At 38.5% G+C, this 24,409-nt stretch overlaps 1 protein-coding gene across 7 annotated transcripts in view; it reads left to right on the top strand.

The window, feature by feature from the left end:
- Window positions 1–24,409, top strand: part of slc44a5b (solute carrier family 44 member 5b) — a 39,334-nt gene that overhangs the window by 2,334 nt on the left and 12,591 nt on the right. For 3 of the 7 annotated variants that reach the window (XR_015107261.1, XM_086161509.1, XM_086161508.1), the window contains exons 2-9: window positions 15,420–15,468; window positions 19,277–19,350; window positions 21,324–21,408; window positions 21,647–21,731; window positions 21,863–21,976; window positions 23,391–23,451; window positions 23,534–23,657; window positions 23,801–23,845. Coding sequence is in view for 5 of the 7 variants with exons in the window: in XM_086161509.1 (XP_086017635.1) it covers window positions 15,420–15,468; window positions 19,277–19,350; window positions 21,324–21,408; window positions 21,647–21,731; window positions 21,863–21,976; window positions 23,391–23,451; window positions 23,534–23,657; window positions 23,801–23,845 (637 nt within the window). In the remaining 2 variants the exon portion in view is untranslated. Of the gene's footprint in view, window positions 1–15,419; window positions 15,469–16,960; window positions 17,061–19,276; window positions 19,351–21,323; window positions 21,409–21,646; window positions 21,732–21,862; window positions 21,977–23,390; window positions 23,452–23,533; window positions 23,658–23,800; window positions 23,846–24,409 lie in introns of all 7 variants that reach the window. The other 4 variants (XR_015107262.1, XM_086161511.1, XM_086161510.1 and 1 more) reach the window with 2 other exon arrangements.

The following is a 24,409-nucleotide window of genomic DNA, read 5'->3' as shown; positions in this document are numbered from 1 at the left end:
TAGATCTCATGACTCTAACACTCTGCCAATCATGACTGCAACCTGCCAGCTGTAGTTGGTTCTCACTGGTCTCCAGAGGTGTACAGCCATCCATGCCTTCAAACACTGTCACAAATTCAGTGTACCATGTACCCAATATTAAAGGCCAAGTGTAAAGTATTGTAGGTAAAGAACAATGCATAGTATTGTTTGTTAACAGCTCTTTCCATTTAGGAATTTATTGTCTGTTGGTCTTTATTATATGTGCAAGATTTTGAGTATACATTAATCATGAAAATTGATCATTTGTGTAATTACTTTTATTCCCTTGCTTCAACTCAGCTGCCATGCTTCAGGGCATGATAGAAAGGTAGTTACATTAAGTAACTTAATTTTACAGAGCAATATCAAACAGCCCAACTCTTGGAGCATGACTTGACTTTACTCAGCTACTTTGTGTTTTATGCTGCTTGGTGCCCCAGTTTTTGATGGCTTGCTAGCTTTGCAAAAATGGTGTTCACTTTTTCATCATTCTCATGACTGCAGAAAGTGCATAATATATTGTAGAACAGTGGGTGCTGTCAGATAACTTTTTTGGAATTATTTTTTTGAATCTTACTTCTCACTAGATGGTCAAAATGAAGTCAAAATATTAAGACAGTTCACATTTCGGTATGTGTGAACTAGCTCCTATGACTAAATACTGCACTGCTATTGTAATGCTACCCCATCAAAACACTTATTTTGGTTTAACTAAATAGAAATATTAAATTGACTGAAAGATCGTTGTAAAATAAGAGGGCTTAAAACCACTTGCTAAAGCCAGGATTAGCAATAAGTTGTTAACTCTTTGTTTTGTTAAATTTAATTTGGTCTTGTTAAATCATTACGCTGTAAGTTTTTTTACTTTGTGAGGTATGCTTTTATCATTGCGCCAGATTGGAAACGTCCTTCACACTGATCTAAAACAACTCAGATTACGACCTTATACTTAACGACGGGAGCGTACCAGTGACTCTAGTAAAACTCCTAAAATTTCCTTCCAACTTTCAGTTTTTGTCTGCAACTGTGAAAATCTTTTGGGGTAAGCCCAGCATAAGTGTGTATTTCATTTGCCTGGCCCTCTGAGTGTCCTAAAACAGTTTATTTCTTGACTAATTTAGAATTAGACAAAGCAGGATCACAAATTTTTTTTTGCTTCACATTTAAATAAAATATGAACTGCTACATAATCATTCAAAAGTCTTAAAACCTTGGGATATATATTCTTTAATAAAAGCAAACAAATTTTGTTTTGTCAGAAATCAAGTTACATATGCGAGCCATGTTTTAGCAGCCATTTGAACTATATGTGCTACAATTAATTATTGAACTTTAAATAGATCTGCAGTCCTTCTAAACCTGAGCTTCAAATGTACCTTTGCGGTTTCTGTTCTATATAATGGTCAAAGCTACCAGCCGAGTGTACTGCAGCCCTTGCACTGTCGTCATGAAATAACAATTTTTATTTTGTTGTAACTATAACTGATAAAGCCATAGCCATCGCAGAAGTGGTTGAATGTGGCATACTGTTTAATTTAGAATTCATTTATTCATTGATTCATTCATTCGTTTGGCATGGAAAAATTCTCGAAAAACTGGATTTTATACTGAGTTGATGGAGGTTCTTGTGAAAGCTGAGAGCTCTCGTGTGGACAGAAACTTTCACAGCCTGAGCCTGTGAACTTACTGTCTGAGGAGGCTATAGCTCAAATGGCTCACTTGTTACCCAAGTGTTATTATTGGCAAACTGTCACTGTCCCCAACGATACATGTTTAGAATAAAGACCAGTCATGAATAACAGCATTCTTATGTTCCTCAAAATTTTGCCGCACCATTTATCCTTCCTTTTTTTAACGTTATGATCGTTTGCTATTCATTTGATATTCTGTCTGAAGATCTGGGACAGAGAGAATCGTTGCACATTTTATTATTCAAGCTAATGGAAGAGTCAATAAATTATCCAATCATGGAGGCAAGTATTCGTGTTAAAATGGGAAATTTCACAATGAATCGGCTTAGCTGACCACTACACAATGATGGACTAAAAAGAGATGGATGCGAATAATTGTGCTTGGGTTAGTTTTAAGTTATTTCAGAAACTTGAAAGCACATGACTGACTCTGGAATTGATAATTTCTAGTTCACCCTCAATTGAGAAAGTGGTCAAAATGGTCAGAAAATGTTTGGTCGTTTGTCTGTTGTTTTTCTTGCAGAATTTTTTCTTCCTTCCTATGATAAGAAATCTTGGCTTAGCAACAGTATGCCTTCGATAGGCCCTATATACTGAAGTAGAAATAAATGGGCAAGAATTGTAATTTTGAAAACTCACAACAATGAAACATCACAGGGGAGGGCATCTTGTAACCTAGTTTTCTGAACACATGCACAAGTGTGTTGTGACAAAGTTCCATTGCTGGAGTTATAAATTATCATGGTTAGTGTGCTTGTTTTGCAGCGGGTGGACCTGAGTTTAAGACTATGTTGGTTATGTGCTCTTGCTGCATACAGTAGTTAGTCTGAAGTCAGATTACTTTGTTTTTGAGTCCATTAGAAGTTTTGTCCTTTTCATGGGCCATATCAAGGACAGGCAGGATTGGTCAGTACCAATGCAAGGGAATTCAGACACATCTGAAATAGTAGTGTGGTGCACAAGGGGATTGGAGAATAACAGCAGTCATGGGTGTGAAAGATGCCAAGAAGCCTCAAGCATAATGCAGTTGATGAAGCTGAGGGTAGTGTAACACAGCAATGTCACTTGGTTTGTGAATCATCTATGTACAGAATAAGATCAGATGCACTTTTCTACTAGTTGAGTCTTAATGCTGTATTCTATATTGACTTTTTGAGGTAGTAACATTCGCTTTTCAACACATCAGACTTATAGTAAAATATATTCTTTTCCTTATGGCTACTCCCTTCAGGGTCATTTGATAGCTAGATCTATCTAAGTTGTTACTAAACCACAGTAGCATGGGCAACTTTAGGTTCACATTAACACGGACTGCCACTGACTGACTGTCTTAGAAAATCCAATAAAAGTTACCAAGGTCAAAAAGACCCAACAACACTACAGCTACTTCCCTGCTCATGCAGCAGACTAGCTGTCAATGTCTGACACTCTCAGAAGCTCATGATCCCAATGGGAGTCGACTCCTAAGCCAAATCCCTGTAGTATTTTTCAGATGACATAGGCGAAGGCTGTTTCTTCACCTCTTGCTGAATATGCACTGTCCATGCATGGTTAGGCATAAGTCCTTTTGGCTACCAATCCACTCATGTCAAGTGCACAGTCCTGTAATATCAGGTGATGGTTGCCACAATTCCGAGGGAAATTCCTTAGTACATATAAAAGACTGTATTTTAAAAGACAAATAATGTACAAATACCTGGAAACATGCCGTTGTACAGAAGGGTTATTAAATACAGGGAAAAGAATGACGGTAATTTTCTTAATTAAAAAGAAAGATCTGCAAGCCATCTGTAGCTTTTTTTAAACACTGAGGAGTAATTCTGAAATGGGCTCAAAATCCTTTTCTCTTCCTTTCAGGAAGTGTGTGTGTGTGTGTGTGTGTGTGTGTGTGTGTGTGTAGGTGTACAAATACAAGCTACATCACCTGGTTGCTGATGCACAGCCTTGGTGATACAGTAGAATGCAGTTCAAGTTAATACTGAAAATCCATTAAACCATTTGTATATAAATATGGAGGTAATGTGTACGATAATTTGAGGAAGATTAATGTAGAAAAACATAAATTCGAGATTTTTGTGTGAATGAAGGGAAACCAAAATGGCATTAAAACATTATTTTCAGCAAATTTGAATTTAAAAAATATGGTACATATTATGGTGACTATAATTGCATTGCCACATTGCAATGAATGTCCAGTAATACACTGAAATCTGGAATATATACATAGCAGTTTTCTTGAATTAAATTCTAATGAAAAAATGTGTCATTAAATTTAAATTATTTTGCCATAACAGATTGTCTGTCCAGTTGCATTTTAATAATGATTCAGACCAGCGAATGTTGGCCCAAATGTTTGATATATCTGCTTATTTAGGGGAAACGTGCTATCCCATTAGATTTCAGATGTTAAATGTTGAGTGCTGTCTGATAAAGTTGAGGTCTTGCCAGTTAATTTCTTGTTATTCAGCCAATGTTTGTGTGCCAATTTATGCATGTTTTGAGGAGAAGGCTCATATGAGTGCTGTCAACTTTATCTATGTAGTTCTGATTCTTATCACGCATCTTTTATGCGTACTGCAATGGCCTACTCGAGCAATCCAACCATTGAGGTCCACGCCTCCTCTTTGTTGTTGCATGAAAAACCTGATCATTACCGAATTTTTCATCAAACAAAAGGAAAAACAAAGCCTCAAAGCCATCTTTCTGCTGTTGCCTTCTTCAGTAGATTGGCAGAAGTACTTTAATCAAATATGGATGAATATACTGTGCTGTACTTAGCATTTGGGCTCCCGGACTATGCTTATCCTGCTGAGCAACATTATGCTGAATTTTTAACATTTCAATGCGCTCCAAATATGTATTTGTGGCTGGATCTTACACATATCAAGTCCAAAATAACTCTGATGGAGATGCAGTTTCACAGCGTGTTACTGTCTACAGAACATGGAAATGTTTATGAATTTGCAGAGTGAAATCAAATAAAACAGTCTTTTCCAAATGGCCCCTGTGACCCAACCCGTGTAGAGCACCTGCAGTGTGCGAGCTGTTTGCCTGACCACAGTATGAAAGAGGCTTGTGTTGGACAGTGTAGCTGAGGGACACTGGTGCCAGTGTCTACTCATGTTGATGTGTCTGTGTACTGGATATATTACATAGATGAGTTTAGAATCATAGGGGAGGGGTATGTGGAGACAGAGGTGGGTTTAAAGCAGAGAAAGTTCGACTCTGTAAGGTGAGATGAGAGAATATTCCCTTTAAATGTCAACGTCATACTTACCTACATACACATATTCACTATGCATGTGATTTCTAGCCAAAAAAATCCATGAACAGTCTATCTAACTTTGTGATTCAGAAAGCCAGAGCAAATAAGTGCACGATTCCATGTCTTTGTTATGACATAAAAAGATGAGCTGCTTCTGTGACTCTCCTTTAAATGTTATCACTGCAGGCCAGAATGTTACATTTGGCTCTCCTCCAGCACAGTCATGCTGATTTTTGATTCTCAGTGGTCAGTCTCCATACCTATATCACCATCTGGATATAAACTTAGTCTGTCACAATGTTTTCAATTTTTTGACAGGGATTATTAAGCTTTTAGACCTACTGCATTAAGACATTTTTACATGTGTGATTAGTTCATGATTTCATCTCCTTACTACTTTAAAGCAGCTTTATCTAGTTTGTCCTTGTCAAATCTTGTCATGGCAACTGGACGTTTTAATTTTTAAATAGAAATAACAATAATAATAATAAAAAGACAAAGAAGAATTTAATTAATTTATTCTTTATTAATCCCCATGGGGAAATTCGTTCTCTGCAATTCACCCACCATGGATGAACCATGAGCATAGGCATGCCGTTAACCAGCGGCAGAAGCAGTTCGGGGTTCAGTGTCTTGCTCAACAACACTTCGACACGCTAGGAGGAGCCAGGAATCAAACCAGAAATGTTCGATTCCAAAGACGATTGTTCTACCTCCTGCGCCACGCCTTTAGGGGCGGTGTGGCGCAGCCATTAAAGGCGTTTAAAGGCCTTAAAGGCGTTTCACCTCTCATCTGAGAGGCTTCTTCAGTTCAGAAAGACTGTGAGGAGCTCTTGGTATAAAATTATTGGGTTTGGTATTTTGTATATAGGATATATGGAGTGTTTATAGTTTTGATTATGACATTGGTGTAACTCAATGGAAGTGAACCGGTTGGCTTGAACTATAAGCTCTCTAAGGGGGAATGGAATTTTTTTTTTGGTAAATATCAAAATAATGAAATATCTTAGGTTTTACATTCCTCATTTTAATAATTAGCTAATTATTTGCGCTCATATTTGATCAATGATAAGTAGTTTTTCTCTTTCTGTTCTGTTTTCTTATTAGGTAGTGTATGACAACATTTTTGTGCCCAGTCAGCTCTCAGTGATATAAAACCAGTGCCATTATTGTTATTCTTCAGTCAGGTTACCAACAGAATCTGATGGAAAACAAACTTTTTATGTTGATCTCTCTACAGTGGCAGACCAGCTACAAATGCAGATCTAGGGTTCAGATATGACAGCCATATAACCTTTTTTCTGATTTGATCTACAATTGTTGGTTTCGACCTAGTTTTTAATGAGCAATTGGATCTATGGTTTTACTGGAGTCTCTCTGCCACAACAGAGCATGGTTGCGCTGTCTTCTTCTTGTATCTGTCAGTGTATCACACCCTCCTAGCTTTCACCAAGTAGTTTTAACAGCAGATCTTCACTCAGCCCGACTACTGCCAGCCGTGCACACCAACTGGCCTCATTTCCAACACTGGCTAACTGCAGTTGTTGCAGTCTTAATAGCCATTGAGATGATGATGACATAAGATGTACTTTAATGATCCCATGCTTGGGAAATTGTTTAGCAGCAGCAGCAGCAGCAAGACATACAATGACAAGACAGTGACAAGCTAGCTAAAAATACAAATAAATAAATAAATGTAACAAACTATCAAGTGTAAAAGTCTAAAGTATAATCTATGTGAAAAACGTCTCTCCACATTTACCAATACATAGGAATAAATTAGGAGCAATGTGAAGTAGGTCAGTAACTGATTAGAGTGAGTTATTGTATAGGGTTATTGCATGAGGTAGGAAAGATATCCTGTATCTTTCCGTTGGACAGTGGAGCTGCACCGCTCTGCTGGAGAAGCTGCTCCGCTGTCTATCCTGTGTGAGGTGGAAGGGGTGGTTCAGGTTGTCCACGATGGAAGACAGTTTCTTAAGCGTCCTCCTGTCCACCATGGTCCTCAAAGTTCTCCATCCTGTAACCAATCACAGAGCCAGCTCTCCAAATGTCCCTGTCTAGTCTGTGAGAGTCTCTGGCTCTGATGCTACTCCCCCGACAAACAGCTGCAGAAAAGATGACGCTGGAGACAACAGACCTATAAAAGATCTCCAACATCTTGCTGCATACATTAAAGGATCTGAGCTTGCTGAAGAAGCACAGTCTGCTCATTCCTTTCCTGTGCATAGACTTTGTGTTGAATATCATTGTCCTGTACATAATAGTGCTGTATCCTTACAGATAATTTTCTACACTCATTAACCTATCATTGAAATCTGTTTATTGGACAAGAGAAAATACCTGTCATCAGTAGTTAGTCTGGTGTACTCAGAGGTAAGGCTCAGTTTATGGTATACATATGGATGTGTGTGTGTACTTCATTGAATAGCATTGAAGATTTTGGACTGTGGCTTTAGATGTGCCCCTATTTTCCCTCTGGTATCATGGGGGTAAACCTCCTGCCTGTTGGTACTGTTGCTGATTTTACTAACAGGTGTTAAACAGTAGGCTTATTGAGAAACCACAAATAAGTCTATGAAAAACTGTCCAGTTCTGTGTCATGCAATGCACTGCAATCTGTCCTCACCACCATCTCTTGTTGACCCCTGTGTAGCGTAACTTACACTTGCCATATGGATTCAGCAGTGTTTGCCACAGTTGCTTTCCATGGTTGGATCAGCAATATGTTTGGGTCTAGGAAATAAAAAGAAAGTGAAAGACAGATTATTTTGTGATAATCATAATTGGCAATTACCAGTTTTGTTTCTGCCGCATTTGTCATTCACTACAGTTCCTACACATTATTGGAAAGCGTTTTCATTATCCTGTTGTTCCTTCCAGTGATTCAGTGTACTCTGAATAGCAGTTGAGGGTTGACCCTTCCCTCATATGTCACTGACATATCAAAATTAACTTTACTTGGATTATACTCATAGGAATGGAAGTAGCCCACTTTTTTTAAATTGTGGCATGCGGAGCATCAAGTAAGAAAACCATATTTGTTTCACACTTGGCCATGCTCAAGGCTGCACCAAGATCATTCTCTGCCGTACAAATTTTCAGTGGTCAGTTATTACAGAATATTTGATACCTTGTCAACAGATATACTCATAAGGATGTCCACTTGATTGTGCTTGCAGTGTGGGGAAATATGCGTTTATATTTGGCTGTGAATTAGTCTAAACCTGTATAAAAAGAAGTCATCAAATTCGCAATTCAGAGAGGAACTAAAATATTTTCATCTTCCCACACACCTCAAAGAGAATTCTTCTACTTTGATTCACAACTGTGTTGCTCCTCTACAGCCACTCAGTAATCACAAGAACGAGAGGGCTACTTGCAGTTCTGATCTTCACTAATGCCAATTTCCTCATCTGTTGTATGAAATATGGCAACATGAATACATATTATTTATTCTGAAAGATGTATGCAAATATCAAAAATTAGATGTTTAAAAAAATCTCAAAAAAATCGATGTATTTTTAAATGATTCCAAACCATTAATCCAAACATGTTTCATTTTAAAAAGTATCAATAATAAATGTCCAGAGAGATCATAGCTGTCCAAAATGTATAATCTTGCATTCATTTGATAAAAATCCTTTATCTGCTTGAACACTGGCATGACAATACAAAAAATAGTTTGAATGAATATAGCCAAACGCTATTGCTGTAAGGCTGTTGTAAGGTAATTGCTGATTTTGCAAACTGAAAAAAAGAAAAAAACCAGCTGTTAAATTGCCACTTGTTGCTGTGTTCTCTCTGACAAACTCATATTTTGGATCATGAGTTGGATCATCAACTCAGGACTGATACTAGATATTTATCTTTTAGTCTGTCAAGAGGCCAAGAGTATCCAGTGCGTCTGTGTGTACTTTTTTTGTTTGTTTTTGTTTGTTATTTTTGTTTTTTCTGTTTCTTTAGTCTTAGATAATGCCACCCCGCAGTCTCATTCAGATTAGCGTATGTCTACAGTATTTTAGTTTTGTTTTGAGAGTCCTGTTGTTGAGGTCTCCATTTACATCTTTAATTTCTGTCTGGGAACAGCCATACCTGCCAACCTTTTCCCGTGCAGCCCTCCAATAAGTCCTGGGATTTTGTCCACTTTCTTTTGAAGGCTTCAACATCCCCTTTGTGCTTCCTCCTCATGTTTACTCACTTCCTCCTGGATCATGGCTCTTCTTGTCTTAGGTTTTGCCTTGTCGCACTGTTGATGATGTGAAGTTCCAAGGCCCTGCCTCCCTGTGCTTGACATCCCAATAATGCTACATAACCTCAACATGGTCCCAGCTCAAGCAACAAATGTATTGGCTGCTCACTTGCATCCTGAGCTGGTAGTGATGCCTACATGTCTGACTTGTTCATCCTGGGATTTCCTGTATGTTAATAGGAGCCGACACTTTGCCACCTTGAACTCATCTACCACGGATAATTGGAGAAGTCAGGGTTGACAGATCTTATATATATATATATATATATATGAGAGGAAGAGAGAGAGAGAGAGAGAGAGAGAGAGAGAGAGAGAGAGAGAGAGGGAGGTACTGGAGGTAGTTATTGATCTTTCTCTACACTATTTTGACACACATCATAGGGACTTAATACACTGTCACCAGCCACATAACTCTCGGAAGCAAACCATGTTGGTAAAGCCAAACCTTGAACTTTCCAAGGAGCCCAGATTTTTCAATTCGCCTCGGTCTGCCTTTCTGTACTGGCTATGTTGTTCTTGTCGCAAAAATTGTTATGAAACCACTTACTTCGGCTCTTGATTAGATTCTCATTGATCTCACTGAGAACACTGGTATGTTTCAGACATCCAGAGAAGCCTGGGATTCCACCTTTCTGGGTAGAGTTGTCAACATATCAATTCTCTGTGATGTATGAGGTCATTCTTTTTGCCAATGCAGTAAAGTATATTAACTAGTAATAGATGAATGCAGAAATTTATTGATGCCTTTGTTAAGTTGCCCCCAAAAAGAAAAAAGTACATTTAAATGACAGTTAACACCTGCTTGTCATTCTTTTCACCAAATTTCCTAAGTAGAGGTGCGATCTTAAAGATGCCTAGCTGCATCACCAGAATATAGACATCAGTTCAAGTCCTCAAGTCTTTCTTGTGTCCCAAAACACTGAGATGTTTTTGGTACATTTAGAACCAATCCACCAGATTTGCAAGTACGTAAGTATACTGTACTCATTCGTCACACTAGGAACAAGGCCTGCTTGTAAGTTTCTTGACAAGATTAGTATGGGAAATGGGCAGATGGGTGATAGGCCCACTCATGCAGCTCCTAAGAATGACTCAGTTGCTTAGAGATATCTGTGCATGATGATTAATGGGTCCTTTGGAATGCATCACACTTGGTTTTAACTTCACAGACTAAACAGCAATTCAGGAAGCACCCAATAAAAAAGCAATCTTTTTTTCCTACCTGCATGTGTGCAAAACTTTGGGTGAATTATGGATCTCATAATATCAGCATAGGTTATCTCTGCAAAGTCATGAGATGTTTTCTTGTATTAACAACAAGAAAAGTCAGTTTAATTTGGTTAGAAAATCTCGAAACCAGTTTTAACATCATTCAACAGTACAGTCAAATCACAGCAGTATAGTAACAGTATGGTTTGATTACCACTGGTGAACTTTCTGTATTTCTGAGCTTGTGTGTTCTCCGTGTGTCTGTGTGGGTTTCCTCGGGGCCCTCCTCCCACAGGCCAAAAACATGCAGAAGGTGTTCCCAGATGTGTGATTGCGTCAGGGTTTGGCTTTCGGGAACTGTGCACTTTCCCGGTGGTCTGTGGCATCACACTTGCTGCTGATTTCTGTGCATTGGGAGCTCATGGCTGGCACTTGTTACCGGCAATCAAGGAGAACTTAGAAGTTGGAACTTTGGTCTCTGTGGTTGCTGGATCATTTACATTCACCACGCACGCACGCACGCATGCTTGCTCGCTTGCTCACCCAGTCTCTGTCTCATGCTAGCTCTATTACTGGAGTGGTTTATTTATGGTTCATGTATTGATCAAAATAGATGAAATTTCAAGTTCAAAGTGTATTCAGGTTGGCAATTACTGTCATACCTTTTTCAATATGAAATGTCCGATAAGATGTCAGGGATTGTAGCATTAAAGTGTTTCAACAAGGAAGGAAGACAATGTCAGAGATTGTTCTTATGACTATTGAAGTGAGGGGTATGTGATTGTGGACTGTTTTATTGATATTTATTTAAGAACGGTATTTGTTCAACTGTGTTATGATTCAGGCAGTTTCTCTGTTTGGAGATAACTTCTCTTGCTTTAGAGCAGGAGTGTCAAACATACGGCCCGTGGGCCGGAACCGGCCCGCAAAGTGGTTCGATCAGGCTCGCAGGATAGTTTGAAAGTGAAAAAATGCATAAAAGACAAGGATTTAATTTTTTAAATATAATGCAATTCAAGAATTTTCCGCTAGGGGGACGCACTATTTTGATCAGAGTAGAAGATAATCTGCATCACTGAGACAGACCAATCAGCAAATGTTATCAATGCGCCATCTGCTGCTTGTTATGACGTTGTTTCTACCCTATTCTCTACCTCCCCACGACTCCCTCATTAACCAATATGTCGTAATCAAAACAGAGAAAAGTTGATAAAGAGTGTAGAATTTTCAAAGGAAAATTGGCTATGTCCTATTTATTTACGGAGACGCACGGGAAACCTTTGTGCTTGGTGTGTTTGCAACAAGTTTTGGTATTCAAGGAATATAAGATTTGGTGTCACTATGAGACTCATCACAGCGAAAAATATGACAGCTTACAAAGACAACTGAGAAGAGATAAGATCAACGAATTGCTGGTGGGTCTGAGGAAACAGCAGTCCACTTTCACCGATAGCCGAGAAATCGGTGAAGCAGCAGTAAAAGCCAGCTACCCACAGTAATTGCAAGCGAAAGTGTGCAATTTAATGTTAGTCACCAGCTTCACTTCGAAAGAGAATGGTGGAATTCTACTGTTCATGCAACTCCATACATTTTCAGTATGTATTGTATGTGTATGCATGTTTCATGAATGAAGTTAACACATTTACAGGACAGGTGAATACTTTCTACCTTGCACATTTAATAGCACTGTCTTTAGTTTGTATGAAAATCCCTTTCTTTATAAATCTCATTTAATCTTAAAGTGCATTACTATATTTTTCAATACTAGTTACTTGTCAAAGTTTTGCGCCTTTGTACAATCAGTGGAATCACTTGCAATGCATACATGTGAATGATACAAGTAAATTACACATTTGTTTAAGGAAATATGAGGTGTTTCATAAAATGTTTTGTAAAAAGATTGTTCATTAAATTCCAAGATTTTCCTAATGTCTTTGAACTTCTTTAAACCAAAACAGAGGAAAAACATTATATTTTGGTTATTTATTGCTGAGTATGCTATCATTTTAATGGTCCGGCCCACTTGACATCTACCTAGGCTGTATGTGGCCCGCGATGAGAAATTAGTTTGACGCCCCTGCTTTACATTGTGTCTAAACATGTTGACAGCAGACAGCATAAAGCCCAATAAATTAACCCGTTACCTAAAGATATTACACCCCTATTACGCTGATAAGCCGCCTGAGTTTTTTCAGCGATAATGTGCCGAATATTGCCAACAACCATCCTCCTTTGTGAAAGCTACTTCAGTAAACCAGCGAGCACTGTTATGTTAATGAATGTTAATAAAGATTCCTTGTTGCAATTTGATCTATATTTCTTTCTTTTTCTTTCCTTCATTGTTAATAGGGTACAATGTTGTGCAGAGGTGTTGGGGCAAAGAGTGGGGGAAAGGGGGTGGGGCGAAATGTTTTCCTCTTCCGGAGGGGTGGGGGAACGGAAAATAATTGAGAAGCACTGCTTTAGAGAAAACTCTTTCACATGGCACTGAAGAGGTTGGGGTGCACAAGTACCCTATTGCTAGTCTGAACAAATAGGATAAATGCAGTTCTGCCTTCCAAATACACAAGATGGTCATCGGTTCTACTAATATTTGGTTCTGGGAGATGTCTTTGTACTTTGACTGTGGCATCAGCGATCATATTGTGTGTTCTTTTGGACTCCATCACTGTAGCATCCAAATGGCACCATAGCTTGTTTCCTGTGAAGCATAAACAGATAATGTAAGCGAGAGTTGAACTAAAGCAAAAAAAAAAAGAATAGGTCTTTCAGCTACAGTCTGTGATGATGGTGATGCTGCAGTCACTGGGGATGGTGATGGACTTCTTTCATGAATGATATTTGCACATTCAAATATGAGTCATTTCACCGCTTCATCAGCTTTTGTGGGATTGAAGAAGCCTATTGTTTTAAGTCTGAGGTCAAGTAATGTTGAAAATGTCATTATACATCAGCACTGCAGAATGTGTAGCTTTTCTTTTAGGAGCTTGATAAGGTGCTATCCACGTTGTCAGGCCATTGCACTTGTTGTCACCACTCATTGGAGCATCTTCTCCACCACTTTGAGTGACAGGATCACCTCTGAGGCAGAAACTCTTTTCTCCTCAGAGAGCTCCACAGTGGCTTCATGAAATGACGATAAGACCGTCAAGCATCCATTGACATTATTATACTCCTCGGAGGTCAGTTAAGGGATGCCATTATCCAAGCGAGTCATTGCTGCTCCCACTGGTTCCCTTAGGTCACTAAGTATCTTTAGCATTGCAAAGGTGCTGATCCATCTGCTGTCCACCTCCCGGATCAGCTTCAGTTTGGGTTTCCCCATCTGCTCCTGAGGAAGTGCAAGCTTCTCCTTTAAACATAAAACAAACTAAAGTTATTGTGAAACGTGCAGCAATACAAAACAAAACAAATAACACACTATAGATGAAAATTAAAAAAGAGGGGATCTAACTTTTGCAGCTATGCTGCTCCAGAAATATTCCACCAGCCTCCTTGCCTTTGCCCAGATAAAGGACAGCACGCAGGGTCACCCGTCTTCACAAGCAAATTCAAGGTGTGCGCAATGCAGATGGTATGTCACATCCTCAATGCCTTATCCCCCAGCAATTGTGTTTGCTGCAGTATTAGTGAGGAAACAAGTCACCTTTGATTTAATGCCTCATTTGTCCATGAGGGATGTTTTCACACTAGCCAAATTTATACCTGTGCCTCAGGGAATTGTACTTCTCCTAGTACAGTTGACCTGAGATGAGTATCTTCATCAATATACTGGCAAGTTAAAGCCAGATATGCATCCATGTTTATGGATGTCTACATGTCTGAGGTCAAACTAACAGTTGAAACATTTTGGAGCTGTTGTTTGGCCTTCTGCTTCTTTTTGCCTTGACCATAGCCTTTACAGCCTAATGGAAAAGGAGTGGTTAAATTTTGACATGTAGGCTATCACTACTGTCATACAGTATTTTGTCACCAAAAACACCTTCCTTGTTGGGATTACATAGGTTGGATCCAGTTTGCTCTAAGTACCTGATCCTCTACAATGCTGAAAGGCTGTGTGTCTCCCACAATCATGGAGGCCAAGGGCTCATTCAGCTCCTTCTTCCTGTACAAATGCAAAACAGAAGTTTTGTGAATACTGCATCCGATATCAGTTCCATCAATGTCATGACAGCGGTTGAACAAAGATGATATGAAATGAATTAACTAATATGTTACTCATCATATGTTACTAGTTTCTATCGTAGCTTTGGTCCTCACAGACTCCTGTGCCCCCTGCTGTACCCTCAGTCTTTGTGGACTCCCTTGTTCTCAGCTGCATCCCTTGCCCTTCCCTCTCAGCAGTGTAAAGCAGCACATTTTACCTGGCTGCCACTTCCCTAATGGAACCCCCCCTCCCCCGGTGATGTAAACCGATGCATCCTACCTAGCCTCTAGTTCCCCAATTTCATCCGGGTCCCTGTCTCTCCTCCCTCTCGCCGGTGTATGCCAGCTCCTGTTCGCATTACAGGGCTTCCCTCGTCAGTGTATATCAGCGCCTTCCCGTCTAGCTACCCATTCCCTACCGGGCTCTCCTCGGACAAGCTCATCATGCAGCCATGCTGCCTACCTCTTCCAGCCCTTAACTGCCCAGCATCTGCCCTGCCTGGCCCAGCGTCCTCCCACATAGCCCCCTGTTTCCGGCCCAGTATACTCCCACCTTGTCTACCTGTTCCAGCCCCCATCTGTTCATGTAACTGTTCTTCCTCTTTGTTTTGGTGCAGAGTCTTGTGTTGGCACAGGGGTCCGACCCCAAACCGCAACGGAATGAGAGAATGAATGGTTGTTTGTCTCTGTATGTGCCCCTTTCGATTGAGCGGTCTAGTGTACCTGCTCAAGCCCTCCTACAACCTTGAGATGGCAGGATAAGCTGTAGAAATGAATGGATGGATAATTCTTTACCTTTTCTTTGTTTACTAATCATTCTTTGCTTGTCTCATAGGTGAACCACGCAAGTTTGACCCAAATTTCAGAGGCCCAGTTTGTAAAAGGTAATGGACATTCCACATCACAAACATTTCCACTAGTAGATACATTTAAATGTCTTTGTACATATTGTATTATGACAGACTGTTTCAATTTTTAATAGGATAGTATGCATTATATAGCCTGAAATATAAATGGAAACATAAAATGTGGTTGAATTCTGACCCCCAGACAGTAAGAGAATAGTGTAGCTTTTTCAGTCTTGCCTGACTGACCTTTTGTTCCCTCCCTGGCCCAATGCTCTGCATTACAAGGAAAACATATTAAATTGTTCATTTTCAATGGAAAAACAAGGACGATGCTATACTGAACAAGTTTTTTTTTGGAAAGAAAGGTTTTTCTTTAAACTCCTTTTGACCAATTATCTTCAGGGAAACAATTCCTGTATCGATTGGGGTTTTTATGCAATCTCTCAGGCACACACTCCTGATAGGATAATCATCTGTCATGCTACATAAACAAAGGTCGAGACAGAATGTTGGCAGCACTCTTCATTCAACCAATGACCCTGGTTCCAGCTGGTGGCTGGAATAACCCCAGTGACACACATCAACCAGCCAGATACACCAAAAATATATGGTCCAATATCGCTGTGGCTGTTGCAGGGGTAACAATGAGTCATCGGATCAACAGCACAGGAACACTTGTTTATATGAATTGCAGCCTGGTGTGATATACGAAACCACAATTAGCCCGTGTAATTCTTTACATCCGAAAATGACATTTTTGCAATAAAGCAAAATCCACAGGGTATCACTTCAGGCCTATTTTTTTTTTGTCATTGGTCTGTAAGCTGTTCAATGTCAGTTTGACAGGCCCCTCTGATGGCATCTTTCTATTTCCTTAAGTGTCTGTATCCCACCCTCTCTTACACTGCTGCAGTTGGGAGAAACAACCAAGGATTTTTTGATGTTACTTTGGCCGAGAGGCTTTTTCCCTAATGGGAGACAGGGAGCCAAAAGAGCCTGTGGATCTTATTGTCTTTGTTTTCATATACCTCCATTATGTAAAATAACTAATCCGAAGCTACAGTCATACAGTACTTGACATTGTTCATTTTTGATCTAACCTCAGTTTAGCTCTTGATTGTTAAAATTCTCATATCAACTCATGAAAACTACTATAAAGGGGGTCCTTGAGGGAGGAAATTCTACATTGGATTTTTAAACTCATTTTGAATTTTAAACTCAATCAATTTATAGCAGCACCATCAACTCCTTCCTGTGGCAGTAAACATATGGAGTATGTACCAGGCAAATTGACTAAGTTACTAATCATTCAGACCATGATCCTTATGAAATTAGTGACCATGCAAAAAATCACTTTAGTGCACAAATCTATAATACAGTGTGTGGCAGGCAGATTCCCAGCACTGATGACTCTTCTGCCATCTCAATTACATTTGCTCTGTGAGAATATTAGCCTAGCAAATGAAGCACTGACAATTTCATGTTGCACTGCCAGGGCTTTAAGCAGTGATTTTATTCTCTTTCCAAGCCCTTCTTGGCTGCACAACAAGCAGTGCAATGATTCGGTTCCTGTATAAGTATTTGTTGGTGACATCTTGGGGGAACTGATGTTTTGGAGTGAATAGCAGGTAGGAGTCCAAATATATTATCTCTGCAGTTTGATCATATTTTAGATCTAACCTGATGTCTGCATTTCTGAGATAAGACAACAGAGCAGAATTGCTTTCTCTTTTCTTGCTTTGTCAGCTTGCTTTCATCATTTGCCTTTGCCTACTTCTGGCCTTTTATGAACACAATTGTTTTGTATTTGCATTTTGTCTCAATAATATAATCACCTCTTTTTGAGAGAGTTTGCAGCTCTATAAGAGTTTTACAGTTTCTAACCAAGGTTCTCTATTTCTAATGAGTGGAATGTTCTTGAATGATACTTGATATCTCTACTTGAAGGAGAATGTATTAAATACAGTACTAGCAGTAAATCTTTGCTGTTACAGCAACCCATAAAACGCTGTTCATATTGGCTGAAATGCCATTCAACCCCAATATGATTGTCTTTGTCAAAAAGTAAACAATTTAACAAAATATCTAGTAGTGTGGACAGTTGTCTTTTGAGGCAGAGTTGTGGTGTCTCATTTATCTGTATTCATGGTCTCCAGAAACATTTGCTATCCACTCACAAAAAACGTGATTTGTCTTTTGTTATTTCCTCTCTTTTCCAACTTTATAACTAAATGCTGAGTCTGTGTTTTCAAACGTCTCTTCATAGAACATTTTTCATGTTTGGATATCTGCCTGAAGATACAGAGCAGATGGTCTCTGGAAAAATTAGTAACAGCTCTAAATGTTTGTTTTGGGCCCAATATGAACAAAGGTGTACAACTTTAAATGACGATGGATATTCTCGATGCATTTGAAACAATGGTAATCGTGGACTAGTTATTAGGAAACAATAAAGAAGAAATACAATCTACTCGACGGGAAATCAAAAGATTTCCAGTCCAGTGCAAAAAAAAGTGGGCTACAGCGTCTGCTCAGCACCATATCTGTTTTTGATGTCCTGCAAAAATATGTGAACTCAATAACTGAGTTCCTCAGCTAGGATTACGGACTTATTTAACTGCCCAATAACATGCCAGCTCCTGCTGTAATATTAAAATTACTGTTCTTCTGAAAAAAGTAAACGGTGAGGGTCAATACTGCTTTTCATGATCTTATAAGTGACTTGACTTTATTTTGGGACAGTGTGGCTTGGTTGGTAAAAGTGGTCCACTTGGGACTTAAAATTCCTGGTTTGATTCATGAGCTTCCCCTGGCCTGTCAAAGTGTTACTTAGCAAAACCCTGAGCTGGCATTTCATGTGTGATGGGTTAAAATCAGTTAAAAATTTTCCACTAGGGATTTATAAAATATTCTAAACAGCAATAATCATTCAACTTGCACAGAAGATGACCAGTCCGCTCCAATGCAAATCCTGCGCAGGGTGTGCTACAGTAAGTTCATCCGATGAGACTGTTTCTTCATAGTTTTATCAAATTATACACACTGAAAAAAAGGTTCTATCAGCTAGGATATACACAGATTAGATATATTGGCAAATCGCAAATTTTGTCCTATGTAACCCAAAAGTTTAGGCTGCTCAGAATATCGCTGGTATCCTTTTTTCGAAAGACAAATTGAGACAAATCCTCTCTACTTATGGCAAAATGTATACGTATATATGGTAATTGCATCTTCTTTTATAGTACAGTTTTCTTCATACATACATTCAGCACCTACATTATCACTATCAGTAAATGATGAGTACTATGTAGTTTGGTTGAGCAGCAGCGACCTTTGCTCAGACCAATTTTTCGTACACAAAATATCGCTCAGCAGTTGCTGGTAGCAGTAGATTGCTCTTATAAATTTCCTCCACTAATGTTTCCTTTTTCTTTCATATCTCAATTTATGCATTGAGAGTTATGAGTGAGTGTTTTGCTTTGCTCTGTCAGCACATTTGTTACATAATGCTACAAGAAAGGTTTGGAGCTTGGAGAAGGGATGAAAGACATGTCTCTGATTGTACATTAAATCTGAACCTGAGCTCTGAGACAAAAAAGGCAACCTAATTAGGCAACACAAGAAGAAAGCCAAGTTAAGGATTCAGCAATACCCACTCTAATGTAAAGATTCCTTTTTTGCTGTTTTGCTTTGTGCAGTCTTTTGCACCACATGGCATAACACTTGATTAATGATACTAATTTGGACAAAGTAAGTCCATTCATAAATCAGTTAACATACTGTATTCTTTTTATATTCTCGGTTATTCTGATATTTACTTTTTCTTGCTTCACTTTCTTCCCAGGAGCTGCACTGATCTGGTATGCTGTGTTATTTTCATCATTGTCATCCTCAGCTACATCACACTTGGTACAGTGGGTGAGTGACACATAATTCCTGTTTGCAACCCACAAAGTTTCACAATCCTATTGAAATATACAAATGCAATTTATCAGATCGACTGGAGGCTGTGGGTTTAATACTTCCAGACTAAGTAATTCCTTGTCATTCTTTTCCAGTCCAAAGAGATTGTTGTAACCATTGACTCTTTGCTTCCTTTCCTTATATGCCTTGACCTTGATGTTATTAGAGGGTACTTGAGATGAACGGTTGACAGAGTAGCAGAATTTCCCTCAGAAAAGAAAGTTAATATACATTTGTGTCAGTGTAGTGCAGAAAGATGACAGGGGATCAGTGAAGTGTTGAGAGTTTTTCTACATACCCTAGCTGTCCTTGCTAGAGGATGCAGCTCCATTTGCTTACTACCTCATTGCCCAGGCAGATCTCAATACAGCCCCTCCCTGTTGACACACAGAGTAACTTCTGATGGCCTTTTTCCTATTAAAAGTGTGTGCATGTTTGCTTACACGGTGCTACAGATGAATAACAACAGGGTTGTGATTTAGAGGCAGCCATTTGTGTCTCTACATTAAACCACTTCTCATTGTGCTGGAGACAGTGTTTTGTGTAACTGGCTCACAATTCTCTATTGCTAATGCCATCAAATAAAATTTTGTGATACAATTTCTTTTCATCCCACTTAGCAATGCAATGATTAATTTTGTGTTCATTATGTAAAAAAAAGTTTAAACTTGAACTAACCCAAAATTCACAGGTGTAGACTAGTGGCACTAGTGGCATCTTCTAACAGTGGGTTATTTGACAAATTGACTGCTTTTGAAAATTGTGTGGGAGTTCAGAAATACAGCTTCTCCAGAGGACGGGTTATTAATATGAAGGTTCAACTGCAACATTCAGTTTGTGACTCACTGTAGTTGTTTTGACTTGGTTTAATCTTGTTTGTAAAACTTGAATTTTTGACCTAATGACTCGAAAATCCACTTTTATTCAGTTTTATTGATGACATTTAGTTCTGAATTCACTTTGTCTTCAAACTGAGGCCATGGCATCTTAGGAGCACCTGAATCAGTCATCCAATTAGTTAATTAGTTGAACATTTACCTTCACTTGCTTTCCCCCCTTCCTCTTTTCCAACTTAATTTTCAACCCAGCTCCTTTCTTTCAATCTTTTGTAAAAAAACATCTTGAGGGTTAACTAAAACCTCGAGACTGTTACCAAAATCCCATCGCTTGCCTTTTTGTCTTTGTCTTTTGTTTTGAAAGTCACATCTCAATTTTGGCATGAGAAGAGCAGACTGTTTCCCAACAACCTAGAGCCTTGACAATAGACGTGACTGCAAATAAACGCTGACATGCCGGCAGTTAGCAGAAGAACTTACTGTTCTTTCTGCATATTTCCCCACTTAATCATCCTTGTTCTGTCAAAGACTGTACAATGACTTTGAGTTGTTTTTCACATTCAGCACAATTCTTTATTTCCTGGCCAGGTGAAAGATTGTAACACAGTGTTGTTCAAGCTGAGCAAACAAATTAAACATAATTAATTTTTAGATTTACTAAGACAACAAATCCAGGTCAGTTGGTTTCTTTAATCTGTTTTTATTAGATAGATCATTCCTCTGTCAATTTTCATGTATACATTCAAATCTCCATGCAGCCTATCAGTTGCAGTGATGTCAATTATGTCAGTTATTTATCTTTATTGGTGAGCGAGAGAGAGAGAGAGAGAGACGCAAACCTGGTGATCTGTACAGGATCTTCATTCGTCTAAAGGATCTTTAATTCTTTAATTACGATGGTGATGACATGGTCATACCCTTTATGTTAAATAAGTCAGTATTTACACTGGATATAGCGTAATATAGGACTTTAGGTGGCTAAGAATAACCTTTACATCTATGTTGCTGTACCCGTCAGTTTTTGTGTTGTACAGCCTCATATATTAGAAACTCACCAAACTTAAAAGGCGACATGTTGTGCTCTTCTTTTAGCCTGGATCCATGGTGACCCCAGGAAAGTTGTCTATCCAACGGACAGCCATGGTCACTTTTGTGGCCAGCAAGGAAACCCTAATGCGTGAGTGAAAAAAATATCTGCCTTTTTGTTTTCCTTAAATGTCTGTGAGTTTTATCTTGTTATATTAACACAGTTTGATGATGAATTTAAATGATGACCAGCTTTATTGAATAGTAGACCATGGGTATCTGTGTAAATGCTTCCTGTTTAAGTATTCCATAGAAACGGGCAAATTTCTTAGCATGTTAAATCCTTTATATTTGCCTCACCTCCTTGTCTTTGTCATTTGTCTCCATAGAAACAAAGCCATATTATTCTACTTCAACATGTTGAAATGTGCCAACCCTGCAGTTTTAATTAACCTCCAGTGCCCTACAACCCAGGTGAAACACAGGCTGTACTCCTTTCTAGCAGAATATTTCACAATGTTTTATGTCCTCCCAACTTCTCCTCTGCAACTTATTATCCAAGATTGATAGGTTCCCTCATTAAGAGATGATTTTGCCTCTTCCAGCTTTGTGTCTCCAAGTGCCCTGACAGATTTGCCACTCTCCTGGATGCATGGAATACCAAAAACTGGGAATATTATAAGCAATTCTGCAAACCGGGCTTTGAGATTGGCAGTAAGGTGAGAAACAGTGATGAGATAATCACTTATTGTATATACACAATTCTATGTGAACAACAGCCATCCATTTTAAAAATAATTGTCTCTGTGTGAGCACATAATTCTGCAGTATATACAATATTCATTTAAAAAAAGAATGGCACACAGCGTTCATATTCCAATACCAAAAATAATAAGCTGAAATAATAAACTTTTTTTCGGATGGAGCTGTTAATTGTTAATTAAACCTTTACGGCACATAATTATTTTCAGAATTTCATTTAAACTTCAAAAAATGTATCCATATTCATATTTCATCAGTTTTATCCAGACAGTCATAATAATGGAGAGCACATTTGAATGTGATTTGAGAAGCAGGCGGAAGTGAGCTAGCAGCCGCTGATGAATGTCACAGCCCTCTATGTTAGCTGGCAGCAGTTCAGCACTGGTGACGTTGACACAGTTGTATTTAAGATCCAGAAAGTGAGATGGTGTGTGGGTGCACCTTATAACACAGTAATTCAGTTTAAAGTGAATCACTTATTCCCCTTCCAACATCATCTCAAGTATGACATTGTTGTATCAATAATTTGATTTGGTGCTTTCACTGCTGACTATCTGGTTATTGATTCTGTAAATATAATGGAGGATCACTCACAGGTTTTAGATGAAGACATGTTTCCAAATTATTTTTAGAATTTAGACTTCTCTGTATTTCATCCATCATGGATGAACCATGTCGTGAGTCATGGGATAAAGAATGGAGCGGAAGAGTTGAGTGTTCAGTGTTTTCCTCAACACTTGGGCATGTTAAGAGGAGCTCTGGAATAGAATCAGGAACTTTTGTTTCCAAGACAACCGCTCTAACCACCTGAGCCATGCCACACAAAAATATTCTGCTTAGAAAAATTCCCATTTTAAGAGTCTTCTCCAAAGTTTGATCATCAACTTAAAAGTCTTAGCATGACATAGACATCTCTCACATTTAAGAAATCAGAATCTTTACAGGTGTACAAATTGTGTTATTTCTAACAGTAACTAGTGAATAGGGTGTATGGCCATCGTTACAATTTTTTTTTTTTTTTTGTTTTGGTTTTCACTGAGGTTTCAATATGCTACATTATGTTAAGATAACATGCAGTGGACCTTTTGGTTGGATTCACAAATTATTTTTTGGAACCATACGTGGACCTGTGATCAACAATGGGTAAATGGTTGTGAGGAAAAAAAAGAGTAAAAAAGATATCAAAATTGAGTTCTCATTAACTGTGGTTTTAAGTAATAATAATAGCCCAACATAATATCCAAAAATATATACACCAAATAAAATATCTAAACATAACTTAATTCAAAAGTTGTTTCCTAATAATGCAGATAAATAATACAATATTAGTTCACTGGGTTGAAAAATCTCTCTTTCATATTTCCTAATCAGTCTGTTGGCGAAGTCTTACGAGATGAAGACTGCCCTTCTATGATTGTTCCAAGCAGACCATGTAAGTCAATGCAAAATGCTGTAAGCACAGAAACCTGATGTAGTTTCTGAGGCAAATTAACTTGTTTTTGTATGTGTTCAAGTTCTTCAGCGGTGCTTCCCTGATTTCATCACACGAAATGGAATTTTAACTGTAGCCAATCAGACAATCTTCAAAGATGGTGCAAATAACAAGAGAAATGTTGATGACCTCAGAGTCGCCGCCAAGTAAGTTATAGCATTTTTTTTTCTTGAAATACATTATTGTATATTTAAAAGTGCCATATTACATTGAGAATGGAATAAATGCTGCATTAAAATAATGTTTTATTGTAAGGTTACATATTTTAAAACTGTTAAACTGTGACCAGGGCTGCTGTTTCTGCCCCCAGAGAGTTCTGGACAGATATAACAGGGTAGGAGAAGTGGGCATTACACTGATGTCCAGGAATGTGCCTGGTCCACATTCTAATTCTTTTGCATGTTAAATGCATGAAGATTCAGCTTTCCCGCAACTTTGGTAGAAAAATAAATGGAACTTCCAAAGCTTATACCAGCTGCTTTGAAGCTTTCGTTAGCAGGGATGATAATGGAGAAGGTGAAATCATGTAAATAAACCCATGGTCTGATATAAACGTACATGATTTTGTGTTTGCTGTTATCAAATTTAATATGATTCAAGTCACAGTTAAATATCCAGTGCTTTGATTTGTTTGTTTTTGCAGTCAAGCATCTACAATGCACCAAGGACTAGAAAGGTCTTTTATATTTTATTGCTTTTTATACTCCTTTCTAATTCAGCAAATATATTTAGTCTAACTGTTTCCTCTTTGCTTTTTGTTCATCGGAAAATAGTCCACAATCTTGAATCAGCAATATCAGAGTAGAATTAGGACAGATAATTGAAACAGTTTATAGTTTCTGCAGTTTCTGTCTCAGACCATAATATGCCTTGTAGAATACAGAGGGAGGCAGTGACT

Source organism: Fistularia commersonii, chromosome 16 (genome assembly GCF_037954325.1).
Source record: "Fistularia commersonii isolate RoL2024-O1a breed Wild chromosome 16, RoL_Fcom_v1.0, whole genome shotgun sequence".
Classification (NCBI taxonomy): Eukaryota; Metazoa; Chordata; class Actinopteri; order Syngnathiformes; family Fistulariidae; genus Fistularia; species Fistularia commersonii.
Note: the sequence above shows the minus strand (reverse complement) of the source record. Positions and strands in the feature narration are given on the sequence as shown.